The sequence below is a fragment of the Cheilinus undulatus genome, linkage group 1, assembly GCF_018320785.1.
Source record: "Cheilinus undulatus linkage group 1, ASM1832078v1, whole genome shotgun sequence".
Classification (NCBI taxonomy): Eukaryota; Metazoa; Chordata; class Actinopteri; order Labriformes; family Labridae; genus Cheilinus; species Cheilinus undulatus.
Genome location: NC_054865.1, coordinates 32,553,777 through 32,579,569, shown reverse-complemented (window position 1 = coordinate 32,579,569; position 25,793 = coordinate 32,553,777). Strand labels below are relative to the sequence as shown.

At 40.5% G+C, this 25,793-nt stretch overlaps 1 protein-coding gene across 5 annotated transcripts in view; it reads left to right on the top strand.

Moving 5' to 3' along the window:
* The first annotated feature begins 9,248 nt into the window (after nt 1-9,248).
* Nucleotides 9,249-25,793, top strand: part of nkd1 (NKD inhibitor of WNT signaling pathway 1) — a 56,063-nt gene continuing 39,518 nt past the window's right edge. For 2 of the 5 annotated variants that reach the window (XM_041794162.1, XM_041794155.1), the window contains exons 1-2: nt 9,249-9,531; nt 9,756-9,895. In XM_041794162.1, coding sequence (XP_041650096.1) covers nt 9,372-9,531; nt 9,756-9,895 — 300 coding nt within the window. In that variant the 5' untranslated portion in view covers nt 9,249-9,371. The remainder of the gene's footprint in view (nt 9,532-9,755; nt 9,896-25,793) is intronic. The other 3 variants (XM_041794171.1, XM_041794179.1, XM_041794187.1) reach the window with 3 other exon arrangements.

Sequence of the window (25,793 nt, the reverse complement as noted above, 5' to 3'; positions counted from 1 at the left end):
TCTGAGCCAGAGCAGAGAGACAGGAGTTGGGGATTAAATTTACCATTTTCTGGTACAAATCTCTCTGTTATGATACTTTAATGACCTGTAGGCCACTGTGGCTGATAGATTTGGGAAATTTACCTCACAATGAAAAAACACACGGCTTGTAGCTAGGTTTTAACTTACAGTAAAGGCAGTGACATCAGCTTAAAATAGACTGTATTGAGATGAACTGATTATATAGCACTGTAGGGGCAGGGTAATTCTCCATCAAGACTGGTGATGCCATGAGCTCAGATGTTTGCCCTGCTCAAATTAGACCTAGCCTGGAAAGAGGTGAACAACCTTCAGATGGTCTGAATCCAAAATTGAGTCACAAATAGATCTCGGTGTTTTCACATGTTTACAGCAACCTCATTACAACATATCTAGAGTGTTGACACGAAGTTTGTATTTCACTGTAAAGAGACTTTAATGATGATGAAGGATATCAAATCAAGGACGAAGGTGCCACCTGCAGTTATTATCTAATTTTATCTGCTGTGACACTGAATTTTACACCACTTAGCAGTGAAGTCAGCATTCATTTAAATCAGGCTTGTTGCAGCAGAGTCTGTTATGAATGAAGTTTATTTCTATTGCTTCTAGTATGCCAGGCTGTCTTTCCTTCCCTGCAGACCCTTCCCCTGACACATCACACGCTGGGCCGCCACAATAGGCTGAGTCACCGCCACTGCAGGAATCAACACTGTACTTCAGTCACGATTGTCTTCTGCCCTTTACAACATCTATGCCCTTTTGTTCTTCAAGATAAAGGCAACAGTCACATGTTTGAGCTTTAAGCGCCCAGCAGCTGCTCCTCTCTCCCTCTATATGCTTCACATCCCCCTCCTCAGCACTGGGCAGCATTCCCTCCTGTCAGCTCTCTCCAGGCATCAGGCCCCTAACATTGTTACAAGGACATAAACACTGACAAACCATCAGATCCTCCTGAATTTGGCTGTCTGAATGCCTCTGTTTCCAAGGAGAATGCCATCTTTATGGTGGAATGAGCTGGAGATGGCTACCAAAACGGGAGCTCCCCCAGGTCAATAAATACCTACATCAATCAGGCAGGTTGCCTAAAGAAGTCTGCCTTTGTTCTAAGAGGCTTTAGCAAATGTAATAATAAGGGTTAAATATTAACTTCATTCATTCTCTGATTTTAGGAAGTGTCATACCAAAATAACTTCATCCCCAATAATGGGGATTGATAGGAGGTTTGGGGTTCACACCAATTGGATGGAAATTTGCCTTCACACCCCCGCCACCTCCTCTCTCGCAGGCATCAAAGGGAAGCTCGGAAATAAGGCCTCCAAAGCCATCTCTCCGTTGGCCTCTTCAAAGGACAGGAAGTGTGTCACAGGGACAGGCCTTCTTTCCCAGCAAATTTGGGCGAGTTGCTATAATAACAAGCTCATCTGTGTGTCTGTGGCAGACTAGTTCAAAGGGGAGCCTGATTCCTCTTGGTACAACATGTGATGATAGGGTCAGGATGCGGAAACCACTGTTTGGAAGAAAAATGCATCTGGAGGGTTGCATTAAAAGCATGTGTCCAGTTTATAGTCCCATCCCAAAAAATGTGGAAAAAAAAAATCCTCTGAAAATTGGGGGCAGATCTTGGCCCCTGCAGAAATCAACCAAAGTCTGACACATGTCTCCATTGGTAATTTGCTGCTTATGTGCAGAAATTTGGAGAAACTCTGATGTTGAAAGTTTGTGTATTTAAGTCCTGCACTGGTGACCCATCGTGAAAACACCATCAATTTATAATGAAGGGGTTAGACGGTATGATAAGTGCAAAAAGAAACAGTTGGCTAACTTACATGTTATTTCAAAAATATGTGTATTGCAGGTTTTAAAAGACAACTGGATGTAACTGCACTTCCATAACAATATAGCTCAGTAAGCAAGTATACACAATATGTCTATCTTTATCTCGCTTGTTGTTGTCGACAACTGAAATCTGACAGTCTATACTATACATCCCACTTGAATTACTTCAGTAGATATTATGGTATGACAAATAAGCATAAAACAAATGTTGAAAAAGTTGCAGGGCTGAAAAACAGGCCCGCAAACTTTAATAGTTTTAAGTGCACGGTTAAGCCCTATTCACATGTGCACAAAACTCCTGAAAACTTTTTAGGATAAGCTATATGTGCCATTGCAAACAGACAACCTTATTCACCCAGAATTTACCAGCACCCACCAATCCAGTAGTATATTTTCTGTGTAAAGTCAGTTGAGCTGATATCAGAACACAGCAGGAAACATTTAGGAACATTCAACATGAATAGGAGTGGGAGATGATGTTAACAAGGTGTACAAGTGTTATATGTAAAAGGTTGGGTATTGATGCACAATTGCTGTAAATTACATCATTGCTAGCTACTGACTAAAATACACCTGTTTTTGCTAAGGCATTGGAAAACGATTAGTTTGAAAGTTGAGCAAAGCATTAACCTGAAGCATTAACTGAGGTGTATGAGGAACACTGCATGTCACATACACGTGTTTGAAGGGCACAAAAGATTTTGTGATGGCAGAGAGGATGTCCAAGATGAACCTTATAGGTGCCCATGCACAGCAAAAACTTCTGAAAACATTCAACAAATCATTTCAATGATAAATTACTCAGCAATGATAGCAGAAATGGTCTCCATTGATAAAGAGACAGACAAAAGTGTGTGCAGAAGTCGTCCCAAAACTTCTGACTCCTGATTGAAAAGAAAAATGCAAGCAAATTTGTGGAGACATTTTAGAACAAATTGATGGAAACCCAATTTTTTCAGAGGGAGTTAACGAATAAGAGACCACAACTGTGGATAAATGGTTTCATTCTTTTTAGAGACAATGTGCCAGCACACATTGCGCTTTCAGTAAAGCAGTTTCTGGCCAATAAACAAATCACAATGCTTGATCACTCTTCCCTTTTTACCTGATCTAGCACAGTGTGACTTTTTCCTTTTTTCCTAAGATCAAATCTTATTGGCCTGCTTTGAATCAGTTGCATCAGTCTATTCAGATTGCATGGAAAATAATATGAGGTAATGGTAATGCACCCTGTATAATGATCTCAATGCATGTAATGAAGTCTTTCATGTGTGCAATTTTCTGCTGTTTTGTTGGGATGGTGAATATATCAGAATAGATAAAGCACTGATGTAAAAGTAAACATTCACCTTATAGCTTCATGCAGCACAGTGGCTCCCATTGGTTTTTCGTTGAAGGTCCCACCACTCGTATTTAAGATAAGCGGAGCACCTCCATGGACCAATGTGGAAAAGCGTGAGACACTACAGTAAAAATTAACATAAAATTTATTTGTTTTCATTGATAAAATCCTATCACAGCAGGGCTACAGATACCTTTTATTCCACTGTATAAACTCCATTAAGTGTGTCATCATATATATCTATGTATACATGGACAAAAGTATTTGGCCACCTTATCATTATACCAACACAGACTGTTTCCACAAGATTTCAGAGTGTCTTTTTAGGAATTTGTTCCCTTCATTCTGTAGAGCATCTATGAGGTCAAGCACCAATGTTGGACTAGAAGGCCTGACTTCCAATCTCTGTTCCAGTTTATCCCAAAGGTGCTCAGTGGGGTTGAACTCAGGGCTCAAAATGGCAAGTCAATTTCTTCTACACTGAACTCATCACACCATGTCCTTATAGTCCTTACTTTGTGCTCTGGGACACAGTAATGTTGGAATAGAAAAGGACCTTCCCCAAACTGTTGCTGCAGAGTTGGGAGTATAGCATTGTCCAGAAATCTTGGTATACTGAAGCATTAAGATTGACCCTCACTGGAGATAAGGGGCCTAGCTCAAAACCTTAAAGAAATACTATTAACTCTCATCCACCAAACTTCAAAGTTGGCACAGTACGGCTTGGTGGGTAACATTCTTCCGGTATCCTCCAAACCCATTTTTTATGCAGTTGCTCAGCCATGTAAACTCATTCCATGAAGCTCCTGCTGCAGTGTTTTTGTGCTTACATTAATGCCAGTAGAAGTTCAGAACTCTTTAAATATGGAATCAGCAGAGTGTTGGTGACTTTTACATACCATGTGCCTTAGCAATCCTTGACCCTGCTCTGGGATATATGGGGTCTTCTGCTTCGACTGTTGTTCCTAAACGCTTCCACTTTCTAATACAGTTTTTCTCAGTCGCTTTGTTACATTTCTCAGATCAGAATTGAAATTCTCAAAACTACTCGTTCAATCTTCACATCATTCTGTCACTTGTGCACATCAAAAAAGCAGTTTCTCATTTCTTTGAACAAGTTAATTCGTAAAACTCATTTTGTGTCCTCTGGATATAGTGTATAATGGAACTGGAAGCAAGTGAACCATCGCACAACTTCATCTACATGGATGAAGTTGGCTTACAAAAGACAAAAGGTGTGGTCGAAATATCATCGGCCACAGAGCTACAGTTGATGTACCAGGCCAACGGGGCAGGAACATAACCATGGGTGCTGCTATCTCTAAGAATGGTGTGCAAACGCATTTCCCCATTATTGGGCCATACAATACAGAGCATCTTGTCACCTTTCTAGACACTCTCTACAGGGATCTCATCCCTGAACAAGAGAGGGGTCAGATTGGAGATGACTTGCCAAAGTACATGATAGTTTGGGACAACGTCAGTTTCCATTGCTTCAACATCATCAGGCAATGGTTTGCGACTCACAACAGGATGCTGATGGAGTTCCTCTCATCCTACTCCCCATTCCTTAACCCCACTGAGGAATTTTTCTCAGCATGGAGATGGAAAGCATATGATCACCAGCCACATACACAGATGAGCCTTCTGGCTGCCATGGATGCAATGTGTGATGACATCACAGCAGATACCTGCAGAGGCTGGATAAAACACTCTAAAAGATTCTTTCCATGCTGCATCGCAAGAGAAGATATTCGTTGAGATGTGGATGAGAATTTGTGGCCCAACAGACAGGAACATCAGGAGGTGTAGGAAGACTGCACTGTAATTCCTACAGCACTGCATGTACAGTTTTCCCTAAGGAGACTGTCCTATGTTCACATTTCTATGTAGTGCTGTCTTTTCCTTTCTGTATTGCAATGACATTGTCTGTCAACAAATTACAGTACAAATAGTAAAAGCTTAAATGTGAATCTTGTCCAGTCTCTTGCAATCACTCTCCCACATACTCTAAGGTGTAACTTACAATTCACAATAATTGCCTTTATTATATTTATATGCATTTTGACCTTACAGTTCTATGCGAAACGACGGGAATGCCGTAAGCTAGCTTTTGCATGCAATAGCTAACTTAGCTAGCCAACGACAACTTACTAGCGGTAAAAATCACAAACCAAAAAAGAGGTGAGTTGTTGTCATAGACATTATATACATATAGACGTATATAATGTCTATGGTTGTTGTCAGTCAGCTCGCTTCTTGATTTCCTACATTTTGTTCCACGTCACAATTCACGGAGTCATAACTCTGGAGTCGTCAGTTTGCCCCATGAAGATTCTTGGTCGTAAATATTGAACAAGTTTAACATTTACGATTGTTGGCCCTGAACGTTTTCGGAGCTAATTATCAGTACAAATTCACTCTTAACACAACTCAGACCGGGAAGGGGGAAAATCGGGTAGCCTGAGTAGTCATGTGACCCTACAAATCATGCAGCCATATATCAGCAGAAATTTAAAAAATGAAGAACTGTTTCATTTTGAAAAGTAGGTCCTTTACAATAAGTTTACTGTGGCAAACAGATAATATAATTTGACAGGCATAGTCAAACTAAATTCTAGGTCTCGGTTGTCACACAAGTAAACACAATGGTCCCTGTGTGATATGCTTGGACTGTGGTCATGTGACTTTCATACCTGTCTGTGAATCTGAGAGCTGGCCAGTTCAGCGATTGATGGTGGTATGATGCCTGGAAGGAGTGCTAGAGCACAGGAGTCACCAGGCCTTTGACTCCTCCTTCTTTTGTGTCCCCCTGCAGACTGCAGCCGTTTTGACTGAAGCTTCGGTATATAACTGTAGTCCTGTGCCATCTTTACAGTCCGCACACGGTAGCGTTTAGATTTCCTGTATACTCTTTTTTTGCCTAAAAGAGAGCAAGTTTAGTAACATAAGCTGGCACTTATGTTATTTTGTTTTTTGTAATTTACATGCATCAGTGACAAAATGTGCAAAGGTAGTCCTTTATAAGTTTCAACATTGTTTTCTACTGAATTTGGTGACTTCTCATATTTTTTAAGACAACAAAGACAGAACAGTAATAAGGTATAACTTATGAAATTTTGCCTTTCTTGTTCACATGCACTGGCCGGTGGTTATGATGATTGTAGTCAAGCGTAAGTGTAGGCGTGGGGGATGGAGAGGCTAGAAAGGACTCACTTTAACTTACTCTTAACTTAATAAACTTAGCTAATGGCTAGCCGCCATGCTAAACAGTAAACAGACATGCTGCGTTCTCCTCCGAGAGCGGGCGAGAGAGAGAGAGAGCACACTGCTACGTGCATCTAGCTGATCTTCCCTTTCTGACATTTGTCCCGCCCCTAAGCCAATCACAATTGAAGAAACTTGATGTCTCTCTACATTGACAAATTAGAAGCAGGTATCCAAACTTACACATCAAGATAGTTTGTCACACTCAAGCGGCAACCTCCAGTCCTGAAAAATGAAGCCAATGCGGAAGTGCAAAAAATTGCTATACCGGGAGTGTCCACTTGAAGCTGGCTGCAGGAACACTGGAAGTCCCATGGACACATTAAACAGCCAGTTTTGACACTAGAAATAAACTGGTTTACAGCCTGGTTCAAAACACCAAATGTGTCTCATTGCCTAGTGTCTTATTGTGCTCCCACTGTACGGGGGTGAATTTTTTGTACCACGACCGTTTGTACCATGATCTGTCAACCAGCATGCTAGCTAGCAGGCTGACAGGAAGTCGCGCTTAGTGGGCGGGCTGTTAGGTTGATCCAAAGTTTGGTTGAGACCGCAATTTCAATATGGAAGCCTCCATGGATTAGCTTCAAGAGCTGTTTGAGTCCGCCTATTGTAAGCAGACGACTGACGTCACAGGGAGTTTGTCCAATTCTTTCTACAGTCTATGGTCACACCTCGTGTTGTGGGAAGTACATTTCAAAAAAACTACAAAATATTCTCAGTTTTAAAGTGACAGTCTACTGTTTTAGTAATTGTAATGTTTCTGCTTTTAAGCACATTTTAATGCAGTAAGTTTTTAACTATGAATTTTAACTTGGGCTTTTAACAGATTGTAACTTACATTTTAACTCCATGTTTGTAACTTTGGGTTTTAAAAGTTTTGATTTTTACTCTGGGATTCATCCTGGGGTTACACTCGTTTCTAGCATCGTCCAGTTTACCTGTCTTAATAAAAAACTTGGGTTTAAAGCAGTGCTTCTCTTAAACATAACGACCACCTGTACTGCATATGTCCTGAGCCTGCATAATTGGTTGAAACTGCTTCACCATGCTGCTGCATTGTGCTGTCAGACATGAGTACGGCACATGAACATTTCCCACAGAACTCACATCCGCAGCTTTTTGCGTAGAGAGGCGAGTCATACCAGTGTATTTACATGTCAAATTGCTTACCTGCTACGCAAAATGCGTACAGGTTGGCAGGTCTGCAGTTCTCTATGGAGCTGACTCCTCGGTAGGTGCGCAGCTACGTCATGTGTTTTGTTGCTCTGATTGGCATGGTCATATATACTTCCTTGTAATGTAAAACCCTGATTTAATCTATTTTACATTAAGGACACTTTAGTTTTAGAATATTGATCAGACTTCTTTATTTTTCGTCATTTTTATCACTGCATTTCTGAAAAACAATTGCAAGTTGAGGACTGTAAAAAAGCATGCAGAATGTTTACTTGACCATATTTTAGAAAATGTGTTGATAATTTATGAGGTAAGAATCTCTGGATATTAAAGCATAATCTGTCACATCATGTGTCTATGTATTACTGTCACATTGACCCTAGCATTGTTTCTGTCTTTTGTTGTGTAATTGCAGACTTCAAAAGAATCTTATCATTCTTTCATCTGCTGCCTCACTCCAGTAAGACTGATATCTGAACTTCATTCTCATCTCATTTCAAAGACCCAAAACAAACACTCACACACCGAGCAGAGAACCACATATATGATTCTGTCCCTATGTTCATCCCAGAAGATAATTGAGTATTACTAAAGAGAACAGGTCAAAAGAGGGTCATTTACTTTGATGTTGGCATGACCCATTCAGTGTGTTTATTCACTCTAAAAACCTTCGGGTGCTGCTGTGTGGTTGCCAGGTTTTGATCTCTATGTAGGTGGTTTAATTTGGCAGATCAGACATAAGTGATTAGTCATGTTACACATTTCTGTATTATTTTTGGCAGTTTATCTGGATCTTTAATATTGCTGACTCCATGGCGGGTCCCGAACGTACTTGCTGAGGTGGATGGTCTCGTTAACCTGCAGACTTGGACCCCAGGAAGCCCCCAGACCTCATTTTGTGAAAGCACTTACAGTACTGCACTGCTGCCAGTTAGAGGGTGAGGTGAAAATCCTGATCTTTCAGCGGTGAAAATTAAGGTTTCTTGACGCCTCCTCAGCTCTTTGAAGTCAGACAAGAGGAGGGAGAAAGCTGAGCGAGCTGTGTCAAGCCAGACAGTAAGGTAGGACAACACCGGATGCACTACGTGACTTTTCAGCGTAAAATATGTTTTTTTTTTTTTCCTGTTAAGGTGGTGAGTTTACAGAGATTTTAAACTGGCCTGTGCTGGACTCACAGTTAGCAATAGCTGAAACTTGACTTGTGAGTTGTTATTGTTAGAAATGGCTCATTAGAATTGTTCCCACGGTACACCAGGAGTGCTACAATTGTAAGAAAAGGGAATCTCAAAGAAAGAGGACACTTTTTCAAACTGCTTGTCATGACAACAAGTCCCAGTCTCCATCCTCATCAAATGGTTAACTTTTTTGCTTGAAAGGGCGTTGGTAAATTGATTTTTTTTTTAAAACAAAATAATATGCAAGGGGTTTTTTAATCAACGAAAAGCAGTCTAAAACAGCCTATTTATTTGAAAAGCAAACATATTTTTAAATGAAGTTTTATTTTGAAAGCGTTGACAGGAAGTCCTCTCCTGTGTTTTTTTGTCGATTGTGTCGCTCTGGATCAAAGGCTGCTTTGCCTACTCAGTCATACGGTCCCGTAGCCTCCTGAACACAGTCGGCACTCGTCTCCACGGACTCTCCGCTATCTGGATATCGCAGCCTGTTTCTTTTTCACCTTTGGATTATATTCTTCTGATGGTTTTCAACACAAACTCGATGCATAGAAATGGGTAAACTGCACTCGAAACATGGTAAGGTTTCTAATTCTTGCGAAAATCACAGTAATAGCTCCTGTGTTGATGCGAGACTTTCGAGTAACAGTATTCATTGTCTTATGACTTTCTTTTCTCAAGCCGCTATTTGTAAACCGAGGGAGAGCCCAGAAGGTAAGCGCGCTTCATTTTCTGACGTTTATATTCCTTTTAAAAAGACTCATTTTTACTGTTTCTGGACAGCCGAACAGTTTTTAGACTCTCGGCTCATTAAACCAACGTTATAGCACAGAGTCCGACTCTTTGAGCACAGACCGCTTCTGGAAAACATTAAGTGAGGCGCGAGAAGATGAAGTTTGCAGATGCTGATTGTGCGGTTTTTTTTTTTTACATTTCAGGTGACAGTTTCGTAGTTAATGCCTGTTTGGCGAGAAAGGGAATCGACGACTGGCTCGTGAAGCAAAAATACTACTGCACGAGCTCTCGCCTCGAGCAACCGGACTGTCACCACAAGAGCAACTGCGGTTTGACTGCGCGGGTGAGTACGAAAGTGTGCACGAGGTGAAGTGGCGTATAAGTCATCAAATGGTCTGACGTAATTACGACGGGCTTTGCGGCGATTATTCGACCAGAAACCCCTTAACTTTCCCTTGTGTCTTTTCTTTCTCGTGCACTAAAAGTCTTTACAAACTCTCTGAAGGGTGTTGAATTTTGTCAAAAGCTACTGAATCAGGCCATTCTGCCGAACAGTGACGTTCAAATGCTAGGTTGCATACAACCTGCAAAACGCAAGCTGACACTTTTGAAATAAGCCCGTGTGTTTCTTTTTTCTGTTATACCGCTTGTTTGTTTTAATTGTCTGTGTTAAAATGAAACGGCATAGCCTATTTTAACACTACTGCCATCCCTCATGCAGGGAACAAATGTTGGTACCGTCTTAAGCAGTGGTGTGATGTTTTTTTGGTAACAATAGATCAAACCTAAGTTGAAAGCATTACATTGTGACAGTCTGGTGACAAGTGTGGATTGTAAAGACTGAGGAGAAATGTTGGAGGTCATGCTTGTTCTGTATTTTGGCATTGCTGTAAACACAGCGCTGTTGTTGTCAAGTGAAGAAAATATCCTTTGGAATTGCTTCAGAGGAGCTTTAAGCCTCTTTGGTTAGCGATGCTTTCCACAAAGGCAGCATGTTTGAGGAATAGGAGCCCACCAAGACAAAAGGAAAATCAGTTCCTCCACCCACAATTCAGACACTTTGAGCTGAAATGCATCTACCTATTGAACGCAGCCCAGATTTCAGGATCAATTGCATTTGAACACAATAGAGCATCTACTGTTACACTTTGTTGTCATGCGGGATGGCAGGAATTTCCTTTCAAGATACTTGACAGTTCCTTTAGTTGATTAATGTTTTGAAAGACTAGAATCCCATTTTGATCAACATGGAGTTTTATATTGAAATGAAATACCAGCAAGAGCTTACTCTGCCTCTTCAGTTTTCTGTTTAAGAAAATGAAACATTAAAATCCAGGTATACCATGCATTCCAACCAGGGGACTAAATACAACTGCACAAATGTGGTGGATTACTGTAGAAATGGAGCTTTTGTAAATTAATTTTTGGCATCATGGTTAGTAGAGCTGTGAATCTTCATACTAACTGATTGATCACCATGCCCTTAATTCAATAATATCACAGTGCATCACAATATGTAATGATGGGTTGCATCCTCAATTTTCTTTATTGCTTCTTTCCATGGATAAGTCAGATAAATATAAACTCCCAAAGTCAATTTAAATGTATTAACATTTTAAATCAAAATAAATGGATTATAATATACAGTAATCATTAAATAAAAGAGGGGCTATTTTAACCTGTTTATTCAAAACCTAGTAGCTGTACTAATGTCTGTAGGCAGGTAGGTGGAAAAAATTATCTTAAGTTATTTTATATTGAAGGGCTGAATGATATTTTGTTTTTCATCTGCGACAGACTGTCACATGTAGTCCACTCATGAGGACATGCAATGTTCGTCATGTGACCTGAAGCTGTCACTTCTAAGCTGCTGCACTGTGCAAGCAGAGTTGTTGCCGCTAAACGTGACTTCCAACGTTGTTGAAAATGGTTGATGACGTTTATGGAACTATGGTGAGTTTATTTGCATAGTTTATACAGAAACGAGTTGCTCCATCTACCTGCTATCATTCTTTTTTTTCTCTTCTGCTTGTGTGTTTTCAATAAACATTGCTGAAAGACAAACTATTGAAACGTTTGTGCTTTTTCTCAGTATTGCTGAGCCCTAATATTCAACACCAGAGTTGGTTAGGGAGAGCTACGCATCAAACTTTAAGATATCTTAGACAGCTGGATTATTGACTGAGTTGGGTTTTAAGACCAACTTTGATTTGTCTTGGAAAGAAGGTTTCTTCTTGGTTGCCTTGCTTCCACGGATAGGTGCTGGTTCTGTTTGTTAACTTGCAGTCCTGAGGTGACATGTAAACCATCAAGTGCAGCAGAGTGTTGGGAGGATAGGACTCACTTAAAATGTTGCAACCAACTCAACGTCAAAGTTTCTGTCTTGACATGAGCTCAAAGTTGCAATAAACTCCATCATAAAGTAACAGTATCCAGCCCAGTGCAGGCTGTGTTTCACTGGGTGTTTTTAAAAGGGATAGACTATGAGAAAACCCAAAAATATGCTTATTCTTTTAAGAGTGTCAAAGCTTCTGTAGCAGAAAAGCCTTACTACTTACTGGCTGCAGTGTGTTCATTGGGGTTTGATTCTCAGCATTTTATACACCATAACCATGTAATTACATACACTATTACCACAAAGACAAACACTATTTACTTTGGTCTCTGGAAATACTTGTTTTTTGTAGCTACAGTGGTGGGGGACATTTTTTGTCCTGGATGAAACAAGAGCACCCGCTGAATGGATTTGATATTGTTAAAAAATGTGCAGATAGTGGAGCTCAGTTTGTGTAAATAATTAAAGTCTGAGTGCCTAATGGCTGTTACAGCTCAGAGGAAGAATGAATAAATGAAGAAAGGTGTTTTCCATCATCAATATTTATTTGGGTATTTTCCTGTTTTGTTTAATGATTAGAAAGTGAACGCAAAATCTGTGGAGTTGTAGTTCTTTGTTTACTCAGTGTTGTAGTTATCCAGACATCCAACAGAGTCCAATATCCTGGACTCTGTTGTTTAGATGTTGTTTTCTTTGTTTTCTGCCCCATTATTTCACACTTGGTGATGTTGAGTTCAGTGTAGTGGTCATTTGTGTGGATACTGAAATGCTAGTTGCACTTTTCTAGTGGTGTATGTCAGAAGAGATTAAATTAAAATGGAAAATTTGTTGTTGGTTATAGCTGATGGATTCTGCGCTACAGCTGTTGCTTTCTCGTGCTCATGACAGACCAAGGCTGTTATCCATCGCAGAGCATACATTCACCAAAGCACTAGTGCATAAAATTAATCTAACAACAAAAAGACACCAGAAAGCTTCTGATACTATAGAGCTTGTCACTCAACTAATGAGTTTTTTGTTTTTGTAAAATTCTCTAGAAAATAAAATAACCAAGGATATAAATGATTTGTTCGTCCAAAAAATTAAATGTAGCTCGTTCTTTAATGTGTGTATTTGTCATATTGCTGTCACTGTATTTTAAGTCTCTGAATTCAGAGACAGATGAGCAGCTTGACCCTGCAGTGCTCGGAGGATAGAAACAAAATCTAAAGCCTCAGAATTGGAGCTGACTCTTAACTCTAAAAGTTGTCCGTATTCTGTAGCATACCTGGTGAGATAGTTATTTATAGTCTCTGATCTTTGAGCCACCTCTCAGCTGAACCAGGGTCCAGGAGAATGTGGGTCGGGTGTCAACAGTGGGAGTCCACGCTTGGAATTCTTTTGATGATTTTTTTTTTTTCACAACCATGTTTCCTGTCAGAAACGATGCCTGCCTGTTTATCACACATCAGTTTATTGAAGAGCAGTTTGTCTTCATTCACTGTTTGTACTAAAAGTATGGCAGATCATGCAGCGATAGATAAACGATGTACTGAAGGATTCATTCAGTCCTTCATGTGCTGTGCCGTTTGATGCAGAGTGTATTTGAGCTGACAGACAGTGAGTGAGCAATGCTGGCAGGTGGATCTGGGCTTTTCAACATACGAGATCCAGGTCATGTGAGCCTCGGCACACTTTGTCCCCTGTGTACAGCATGGTGTCTACACCCTCTCATAAATTTGATATGTTATGAGCACCCTGTAAAATCATACCACTGACATAGACATCCATGGAGATGAAGATTTTCACAACTCCTGACTTGGAAGTTCATATTTCCCACGGTTAGTTTAGAAGGTTGCTTCTCTTGGCATCAGATGAAAGAAAATGCCATTATTTAAAGATAAAGGATCTATTTAAATTGTTATTCCTCATTAAATTACTCCTTTCTATCCTTAAACGTCCCCTCCCCCCTCTGCTGCCTCCCCTTCTCCTCCTTCTCACCCCTCGGGCTCCATCTGTTTCTTGCGTTTACCCTGTGGCCCTGTGGTGGTTGTGGCTGATGAAATGAGACTGCATTTGTAGTGGGCCATGCAGGGAAGTGTTTGTAGTGACACTGACGGCTCCTCCTTGTCCTCCTGCTCTGTGAGGGCCTGCCCTCTGTGTAGTAAAAGTTGCTCCAGTTTAGTGACAGTCGCTCCTTTTTTAAAAGGCTGTCGTCAGCAAAGGAAAGACTTGGTTGACAATCACTTACAAACAATCAGGTGGTCATTGGGTAAAAAAAACACGGCACTTTATCTCTAGATCAACCCAATAAGAGACAGTGTATCAGTGCACCCTTACACACACCTCACTCCTTAGCTTTGTTTTTAGTGTGTTTTTGCCCTTTAGACGGTATTAAAAAAAAAAAAAGTCCCCAATTTGTGATTTGATATGCAGTTATTTTTTAAGTTATCATCTTATGCATTTTTTGACAAACACAAGCAATAAATCATTTTATGATATAACCATCACAACATCAGATTAAACTGGGGCTGACAGACTTTGAAAAAACATCTAATTGTGATCATTTTAACACATTACTAATTAATATAAATAATTGTATTAAAGGCAATGATTTTTTTGTCATTCTCATTTTGATTAAGAAAAACATGCAAAAAAAGTAAAGTAGCTGAAAAAATGTATTTAACTGGTATTTTGAAATACATGTCAGGTTAATGAAATCCTATGCACTTTTAAAAATTCAATTGGAAATACTGCAATGTAATCAAAATTTTGCTCATTTGCTTAACCTTTCTCCATTGTTGCATCAAGTGATCCGCGTATGTATGGGCGGGTTCATGATCGTGGGCATCTTAGCAAGCATCATACACTATGAGTGAAGGATTGTGCTACAGAAAACTATTAAAATGAAGACATAAGCATCAATTTTGTTTTACTAGTAGCATATGTCTGTCGGTGAATGGTTCATCGTTGTTTATGTGTGGATGGTAGAGGAAGTGAGGAGAGCGATTGGAAGCACCAGTGTGTATGCAGATGATGGTGCATGTGAGTTACATTATTGATGTTGGGGAGCGATGCAGCGCTAGATCACAGATTTGAGTCAACAGTAGCTGCTGATAAGTTTGAGTGATGGGGTTCAGCCCTGAAGTTAGCTAAACTTTGGCCCTTGAGTAAGTCTCTTCTGTGCATTCTGAACTAGGGCTGGGGGATATATCGAGTATACTCGATGTATTGTGGCTTATGCCACGCACAATATATAAAATGACTATATCACAAATATCGAGTAAAAATCATGTGGAAGATTTGAGCCATCAGCATGCATTTCTTGCTCGAGTTTCACTTTTCCCATTGTCCCTAAACGCATCTCTCACAGCAGAGAGTTCACTCCCCCGCCCATCCAGAAACTCTCCTTCGCACATGTGCATTTTTGTATCAGCGGAGCAGAGAGAATCATGGGAGACGACGGAGGTAAACAGAGCAGCGTGGCAAATTAGCGGAGAGTTAGCTCTGTTCAGGGATGGACAACAAGAAACAGCACTTGATCTTTCATCTGGCACTGGTTCAGCTTTTCGTTACAATATGCTGCAAGATGATGCTGAGCTAACGGCAGCAGTAACACAACATGTTGCTAAAGACATGAACCCAGTGTTGTTGAAAAGCCAGGATTTAAAAATCTCATAAAGACACTTAACCCAGAATATGTGATTTGCCTGTGCACAAACATTTTTCTGCTCCCTGCCAGAGTTGTACATGTCAGAGAGAGGACGGCCCAGCAGCGGAAAAATGTGACCCACTTCTCCACAACTACGGAGACTAATCTCAGCCTAACAGTTCAAAACACTGACAACGTGGAGTTAAAATGTTGTGCCTCCAAACAAGCTCTCCCCATGATCACACAGGAGAGTTTCTTAAATAAGGTCAAAATATGCTCTCATGTTATGAAGTTAAAACTGGTCCAGCATTCATCAGCACAGATAACGGACTAATATAATCAAAGCTGTGAGCCTGAATGGTGGACTAGACTGCAGGGTTTTAGCCATCGGCTGCATGCAGGATTGGTGAGTTTTGTGTAGGTTTGATTCACCCTTTGTCAGCAATAGTAAACATAACTAGGAAAACATTTCAGGACTGTCCATACACTGTAAGAGTATTTCATGATCTATGTATTTTTGATTTATTAATAAAAGATTGAAGGAAGTCCTTTTCAAACTAAAATTGTGCTTAATTTAACTTTATATTGATTTTTACCTTTTCTGCACACAATTTTATTAAAAATCCAATAGAACAGTCCATTTAATCACCAAACTAGTGTCATTTGGGGCTGATTTTAACATTATACAGATACTCAGAGGACATTTCAAAATATCACAATATATATTGTGTGTCGAGATATAACAAAAATATATCGGGATATAAATTTTAGGCCATATCACCCAGCTCTATTCTGAACACAGTTGGAATGCTGAATTAGGAAAGGTTAACAATTTTAACATGATGCTTAAATTGGTGATTTTAGTAGAAGGGCAATGAATTACCAGCAAACTTCTTAACCTTCCCTCTCTTTCAATCTCTTTTGTTCTCACTCTTGCATATGCTCACAGTGGGGGTCAGGACCCTGGGCTTTTGCTGATATCTTAAAGCAGACAACAACGTGGCATCTGCTTGGCTTTGCATTTTTGCTGTTTGTGGAGACTGTGTAGCACATGCAGCATGCCTTGTCCAGTTTTGGTCAGATTAAGGTTTGCAGGAGTAATATGTTTCCAACTGCATCCTGTAGGTGTGTTTACTAACCTGGAATGAACAGAAAAATGTCTTGCACACTGCAGGGCTGCAAAAGTCTGGTGCACCAAAGTAGTGACTTTCCAAGCACTGCTGCTCTTTATCAGACACTAACCTGTGTTTATTAACCTGACACGCCATATGACTTTGTCATAAATACATTGCATGGATATATTTCACATTCATTTGGGAAACCTCCCATACAAAGGGTTTGGGATGGGCAGGACTTTTCAAAAACATAGTTTCTGCAATGAAAAGCTTTCAATATGGTCCTTGCTCTTTTTAAATGAATAAATGTGGTCCAGTTCTGATAAAAATGCAGCTATGCTGCGGCTACATCGAAACTAATCGCTACACCATGGCAGACATTATTACCAGCTTCCAGCACAACTTAACCCCACCTGTAGCTACTGCCTTGTTTTTCACAAATGATGCTGATTGGACAGGTCTGTTCTCAGACCGGGTACACATGTTTCAGATTGGATCTTTGCAAGATGCATATTCCTGATGAGCAAGGTTACATATTCGCATGCATTTTAAAGTCCTTTTCTATGTGCATGCAAACATGCTGTATTTTCTCCAGGCTGAACCTCCATCAACCTGTATAGAATCAGACAAAAAACTGAGGCAGATCTGACGACCAGAGTGAAACTCAAAGGAAATCACAGGGAATTGTCAGCACCAACCCCCTTGTTTCCCAGTTGGTTGCCACCTTCTTTATTTTTTTTGCTTTGGAAGTAGACCTAAAGCTTTTAAATGCATTCCCTCCAAGTCTAATAAAAGACATGGCAGGTTTTGCGCCCCCTTCGTCTTTCTCCTCTGCGATTTTGCTTTTTCTGTCCTTGTCGTTTTCACAAAGCGAGGGCCCTTGTCTAAAAGCTGAAAGCACCTTTCAAATGCAGACTCCTCTTCCTCTCTCTCTCTCTTCTTCATTCGGTCCTCTCCCCGTGCGTTTTCTTTTCCCACCGGCTGGCCTCTTGTGCATGCTGTGTGACGTATGCCCCCACTCCCACCGGGCTCTACCCCCTCTGTGCTCCCAAGGGACCGAGGGCCTGTTGTTGCTCTTTGAAGAGGCTGAGAGAAAAGTTTGGAGCCACACTCTAAAGAGAAGAAAAGCCCTGGCCCTTTGGGAAGGAGGGGCAGCACCTGGCCATAGAGAGCCTCTGTGAATTTTTTAAAATTTTATTTTCCCATGAGAAGATGGGCTGGAAGTATTTGGATGACGTCACCATCGCTGGGGGACTGGGAGGTTCGAGGACATGCAGGTGGCTTTTAATGTTACATGCAGCATCGTATGTCACAGCGATTACTTAAAGCTGGAGGTATTTCTCCCATGTGACAAAGCGGAGCAGAAAATTCTAGGTAGATATGGATGGTGCTTTCTAACTCTTTCTACAAAAGAGTTTTGTTAACCTTCAGTGGCAGCCATTTAATAAGTTTTCACCCTTTCTTCTTTCTTTCTTCCCCTGTATGTCCCTCACCCCTCTCTGAATCTATTAAGAAATAAAGAATTAGTCACTATAGAGCCCTCTTAAATCTCTGCATATCAAAACAAGTCATGAATTTGTCAAATGACTGATCTGCTGTTATTTCTAGGTTCATTTCACATCATGTACTCTGCATCTTAATGGTATGAGTGAAATGTCTTTCATATATGTGCAAATGTGTTCACGCATGTGCATGTGAGAGCCGTATGTCTGGAGTCAGCTGTATGGATACACTCCAGAGATCAAAGGCTTCTGGGGGAATGTGCTCTAAATCTCTGAGGATTAGCAGCTGAGATTTTGCTTTGTTTCCCCAAATATATGCTCAGTTTGGAGCACTGGATAGCTGTTGATCAAAGTGTCTCGCACCACCCTCTTCACGGTTACATTTAGTCTTGGGGGTTGGGTTTCACCCTCGAGGGTGGCATTAATTTCACAATTGCAAGAAATAGTTGGATTTTTAGGATGAGCTGCTGTTGAGTTTTCCTTTGTTTTGAAACTGGACTCAGGCTCAGATTGAAATGGATTGTATTTGACAAGCATGTGCCCCGTAAATAGTATAAATACTTTGATACACTGAGCAGATAATCTGTCCAAATCCTGAACTCATTTAACTGACATCATCATCTTTGATGCTTACATATCTTCAACCTTTTGATGTGTGGGTAAGCCTTAGACATGCTAATGCCTTTTGAAAAGAGTTGCCTTCTACTTTTGACTTGAAATATGAGGTTAGAAAGAAGAGCAATAATTGTTGGAAAATTTCTTCTTTGGATAATGCATATTTAAATTCAGCAAGTATCTTCGATCAAAGACTTTAGCAACTAGGCACATGAATATGTGTGTCTTTGATCGATTAATGCTTATTTTAAAAGATGCAACACTTTAAAAACACAATTCCATCATCACAGCAGTGATGTATGGTTATTTATAATGATAGCATATATCGTGGCTGTATGTGGTTACAGAGTGTGTTGTATGCTGCTTATCGACAAGGACCTCAAAGTGCAATGCCTTTAATTAGTGAAGCACAACACTGGATTTTTGCAGATATTACCAAACTCATTTTAGGTGAAACCGATAATGGTAACAATATGTACAAAACATTTCTTATTGAAAAAAAAAAACAAGACAAAGTAACCAGTGCAGAGGCTGACCTCTAATTTCCACATACAACAGCTGCGCTACAATCCACCGGTGAATCGTACAGTGGAGCAAATAGCTCCTACTCTAGTCAATCAGAGCAGTTCCACTGCCTGCACTCTGGTCCAGCTCCAGCACATCCCTGAAGCGTCACTTCCCTCATCTTCATTGGAGATACGCTGTAGGTTGATTTTCAGCACTGGCAGCTGCAAAACCATGTCAATCCACGCAGAGCAGATCGATTCAAACAGCCAGAAACATATGCAAAGCATCCCGTCAGCTTCAAAATACAACACAATGCACAGACTCCTGATTGTAAATCATGACTGTATCAGTATTACATCTCATCCTTCGGCACAAGCAAAAGGTCATTGGGAGGTCAGTGGGACACAGAGCAACAACATCCCCATTACCAAGAAGAACTAACTTTGAGTTAAAAAAACAGACTTTTACATGAAACCACAGCTTCTTTGCAACAAACATTAAAACATTTAATTTCACAATGCACTCCCCATGGTGGAAGCATTAAAATCATGGAATCATGCTGAAATGGAATCAACCCCAAAAAGGCAAAATAATCCACTCTTGACATACTACTTCTGCATGGATGTGCAGTTCCCCTGTTATCTCTGCCTTTTCAATCTGATGACGGCTGCGCTTCATTGCACAGAGCTCCTGACAGTGTGTCCAGTGTTGCTCACCGTTGGTGGGAGTATAACTGCAGTGCTGCAGAGTGTATGTGGAAATTACAGGTGAGTCAAGCGAAGGCAACCACTTGTAGCTGCTGGTACATTTGTACATTTTTTTTTATATCAAAGGCTAATGCATGATTTATACTGCATAAATACCTGATTTAACTGTGGATACCATGTTGAACTTTTGGAGGTGGGCTGTTTAGCCATTATTTAGATAGAACAACTAAAGAGATTCAGAGAATGTGAGGAGAGAGTGGGGGGAAGACATGCATCAAACAGTGCCATCCAGGAATCAGTCCCATGACTTGTCCACTGAGGACTACAGCCTCTCTATATTGGCATCTGCTCTTAGCTACTGAGCTAAACCAGCACCCCTATATTTAACCTTTCTGCCACTCATGTATCCCTACCTATAATGACACATGGATCATGACAGAATAAGAATTGAGATGCTATATCCCAAATATATCTTTCTCCTACTTTTTTTGGGTCATCCTCATGCCACCCTACCACAGCTGCTCTCTCTCTCTTGCTTGTGGCATCTTTAGGCTCTATGGGCCTGCCTATTAGCTGAACAGTGACATCTGCAGGCACAGAACTTGGTGTGATTGCAGGGATTTATGGGAAATAAAAGTACATTTTTAATCCATTAACTGTATCAGTGTGAAATTTAGTAGAATTTAGTGAGAAATGAGAAAACAATATTGTTATATTTGCTGCATTGTTGTTGTTTTTTACACAACCGTAGAGTGTTGTGTATACTCCGAAATTTAAAATAACATTGTTAATGTAACAAATAACAATTACAAGTTAACACTGGCAAGGCTGTGAGTATGTGTTTGGGTTGGGGGAGAAACTCGAGGTGACTTGGGCTCCTGTGGCAGTGAGCTGGGGTCCTCTGAGCTTTCTGTGGGAGCGCAATGCCCATTTTAATCACCCACTTAAAAGGCTCTGCTGAAGTGGGTGTTTAAGTGTTTAAACCCTGAATAATTCTTTGTTGTTTGTTTATCACTTTCCCCTGCGGGTTGTGCTCTGGCCTGTGCAGTAAGTGCTGAATAATTTGACTGAGTGCTCAAAGTGGCTCTCAAATAGGACTAGATCAACATCTGCATAAAATCAGGCTCTCATGAGAGTCTTCACACTTGCACAGGATCGTGCATTCACACTCATGTATCTCACACACTCACTCACAATTACACAAACACACACTAACCGTTTGTTTACTCTAATATGTGAATCCATTTATCACTGCTAACAGACACAACTCCCAGCATGACTCTCTTCCACTTGTTTTTCTTACAAACTGGTCGTAGGGAAACACCGGGGTTTGACTCCAGAGCCTTCTTGAGTCCTGCTGTTGTATTTATCCTCCTTATGTTTCAGAGCTTTTGTGACCAGGGCTCCGAGGCCACCTGAGGTAGAGGGAATGGAGGAAGTGGGTTAAGGTAAACAGAGATGGGAGAGCATTGTGCCTCCCTCAGACACAGGTTCCAGGGCTCTCTGGTTCTTCCTGTGGCGCCAGGACTGAGGGAGGTCTGGATTGTCTGTTAAAGGGATGTTTTTAGTGGAAGGAAAGCTAAACAGAGGAGCGGCTCTGCTAAAAGGAAAGCTGTCCTCCCCTGGTGGGTTAATGCACCACAGGTGCCACAACCTAAAGAAGACCTTACCCTCTTGACTTTCAATGAAGCAGATCGACCTGTGCTCCCCGAATGTAGTCCTTCACCACACCACATTGTGCTCAAGTTTAAAGGCCTTTAGAAATAAGGTTGTTAGTCTTAGTGATTAATGATGTCGTAGACCTATACAGCTTGTGATCTTGTAAAGTGATGATGTGCTCATTTCACTTATACACCTGTATTATGGAATAGACTTCGATTTTTTTTAAGTCTGGTATCTACTCTCGGCTCCTCACTGGATAACATCATCAATTAGTTAATAATGTGGCATGAGCAGATATTAGTAGCCAGTGATAATCTGTTGTGTCATATTAATTACCTCCACTGAGGAGGTTATGTGATCAGGTGGGTTTGTTTGTGTGTTTGTTTGTTAGCAACATAACTCAAAAAGTCATGGACGGATTTTCAGGAAATTTTCAGGAAATTTCAGAAATGCCATAAGGAAGAACTGATTAGATTTTTGGACTGATCCAGATCACCGTCTGGATCCAGGAATTTTTAAAGGATTCTTTATTATTGGGAGATAGGGCTAATGGCGGAGGTCTGCGCTCTCTAAGTGCTTTTCTAGTTTGGCATCTAGTTCAGCTAACTTCTGAAATAAATTCTTTTCTCTCTTTCTTCTTCTCCTCTGTCGAACAAACTCTGATTTGTTTTCATAGTTAAACATGAGAGACAATGTTGGCTTAGAGGTTACAGCTGTGGTAAAGAAAGAACTGGTATCTGCAATTGGCAATCAGCTAAATTGATTTTAAAATATCTGTACCCACCCTAAATTCCACAATCAGTGCGCCTTAATTTTCCATACTATCGATTATGAAGGTAAAAGAGATTGTATCATTTTTAAACTGCTGGTGGTGTAAGTATTAAAGTAAAATCACAGTGAGTGTTCTACACTAAAGGTTGGGTTTTCACGCACAACTGCTGTAAGCTTCCAATAAGTGACGTCTTTAGATCACTGCTAGCTTCTGAAGTGCACATGTTTTTGCTAAGAGGTCGGAGATTAATTGGCTTAAAACTGAGCAATGCATAAATGTGAAATATTTTTTGAAATTTAACAAAACAGCTCTCGAATCTCTTCGTACATTGACTGAGGTGTGTGGGGAACACTGCATGTCACGTACACGTGTTTGAATGGCGGCAAAGATTTTGTGAGGGCTTAGAGGATGTCCGAGACGAACGTTCTGGGCGCCCATGCACATCAGAAATTTCTGAAAACATTCATCAAACTGAACAAATCGTTCGAAATGATCACCAACTCAGTAGAAGAATGATAGCAGAATCAGCCACCATTGATGAAGAAACAGTTTGGCAAATTTTGAGTGAAAACTGAACATGACAAAGCAAGTCCGACTTCAGGAAAACGTCTGAAGAAAGAAACCACAATTTTGGAAATGGTCTAATTTTTCATCAAGACAATGTGCCAGCTCACTCTGTGCTCTCTGTAAAGCAGTTTCTAAACCCAAAAACCAATCACAGTGCTTGATCACTCTCCCTGTTCACCTGATCTAGCACTGTGTGACTTTTTCCTTTTACCCAAGATCAAATCTGTGCTCAAACACATTTTGAGTCTATGTCAGAAGTCAACAACTGTCTGAAGAAGACCTGCTGCACTGCCTTGATCAGTGGAAGACCCGAATGCAGCACAGAGTTGATTCAGGAGAGTTTATTGAAGGAGAAAGACATTGAAAAAGTTTATGTTTAATAAAACTGTACTACAGCATTAGCCTGTTTTTAACAGCCATACTTCATATTGTTTCACTCTTGCATATAGATTGTGGGTATTTTTGTGTACATTTTGTTTTGATATCAGTGAAAATCAGTCAGAAGAGTCCTCTTCATCCATCACACTCTTTGAATGTGCCAGTCTTTGTGTAAAACATGCAGACTTTTCCTTGTTGTGTGGACTGTATCTCACATAGGCAGCTTGCTACAGTGTGTGGCTTCTGTGCTAGTGCAACTCCAGACAAAGGAGTTCATAAATGAAGATAATTTATGTGTTCATTTTTTTGTGATTTTTTTTTACATTTGAAATATTATTAATGTGAGTCTAAGCAGTGGTGATAATTTTCTGCTGCTGCAGCTTTACTATGGTGAGCAGTGACACAAGCCACTAATTCCAGTCATCTATGAATAGAAACCTGTCCCTGGCACCAGTGTGCTATCTATTTCTGCTGCTATGTTTACTAGAAAAGTTGAAAAAATCTCTGTAATTACAGACATTTTAGGTCCATAGTTAAAAGGTCAGATGTGAGGGATGTTTAGAGGTAGTGGCTTGTGGCTGGCAGGATGTCTGCTCTAAACATGCCGTGTGTCTCTCTGTGAGTGTATGGATGTACTATATGTTTGTACAGTCGAAAAAAAGAAAGGCTACCTTGGGGTTTAGGTCAGTCCCATCTGGTCACCATACACACATCATAATTTTTCCCACCAACCTCATGTAGCTATGCCTCTGATTACGCCTCCAAGCTTCAGTCACTGATTTTGATGAAAAAAGACTGGCTAGTGGTTAAAGATGTTACTAACAATTGTCATTCAGAGGAATTTTAGAGATCTGATCAGCTTTCATGAAGTCTCCATTCACAGTTTGCTACTCTTTCATTGTGTAGTGCAGTAGCATAGTATTTGGATCTTATTTAGAATGTATAATATTACTAACTACACCTGTTAAAGAACCAGTATATCTGATTTGTGCATTATATTGCTAAATATCAAGACCATCAAATAATAAAAATGCATTTCAGAGAGCATCATTAATCCTGAAACTTACCTCCCTTTACTGTCCTGTCTTTAAGTGAACACAACCTGTGAAGGTGACAGAATCTTTCTGCATTTAAATTAAAAACATTCAAAAAACACTGAACCTCATGCAAACATCAAGGTTCAGTCGTCTGAGAATAGATCCTCTCCAGCTGCTGACGTGATGAGCCACTTGAGTGTTTCTTCTCATTTGTCTGCTGTTAAAGGTTGAAGTGGCTGTAACCTTCCTGCTGCCCTCCAGGTAGACTTCCTGTTTTAAACGTTGTTCCTGCCACACTTTACCGCACTTCAGATTGGCGTCTGAAGCCATCCAGACAACTGAAGGACTGTCTCCCTTCAAAGAGAGCTTTGACTTATTACTGAGACCCTCCAGACAGAATGGAGCACACTCACTGTTAAACGCAAGACGCATGGAAGCTGGCGTGTTTCCAGTTAGTTTCTGTGAATAATGAGTGACACATGCACACAATCTGTGCACCCATGTCACTTCAGCAGGTCTGCAGTGTGAACCCATGTTACTCATAAAAGATGAGATATCCAAGTGCTCTCCCAGCACACAAAAGTTTGGAGATGAGAGGTGTAATTTAGTGAAAGACTCTGTCCTTTCTTTTTCTCAAACTTTGGACCTGAGAGTCACTCTGAACTTAGAGGGTCATAATGTTGTGATTTGTTGCTCTTGGCAGGCAGAGAGCACCTGTAAATCAAGGCCAAGCGACAGGCTGTCTCCATTCCCCTCCAAACCATAGCTTCCTCTGGGGAATGTGAGGTCCCAAAGTGGAGTTCATGGGCTGCTGGAGAATGTGTTTGAAGGATTCACTTCGAGCTCAGATTCCCTGTTAACTCTCAGACTCCTGAAGAGACCTTAGGATTCATAACAGAAGAAGACTACTCATGCTGTCTCCTCACTTGCCTTAGTGCCTGTGTGTTTGTGCCTGAGTGTTAAGGAGCAGCTGCAGCAAACTCAGCATTACACCATAATTAACACGTTATAATAGTAGGTCTGGTCTCCTATTTCTAAAGATTACAGTAAAAGCCATTAGAGATGGGACAAGGTTTGGTAATGCAATATATCCTGACCTGTGTGGTAGAAAGAAACAATATTCAAACTAAAATGAAGCACTCAAAACAGATTTTCTTGCCAGTTTGACTTAAAGCGTCACTACTTCATGACTCCTAACCATGGTGCTTGTGCCATGAATGGTGTTTATGTGGATGAAAGTTAGTTGACCAAAGAGGAAGCTGACAGTTGGAGAAAAGAAACAAAGAAGACCCCAGAGTAATGACATAAAATCATGCTCTTTATCTCTTTAGAGGCATTCTTATGCTCATTTGATCTGATAGTGTAATACAATATTGTAGTCTTGCAGTATCTAAATTATCACAGAAATGCTCC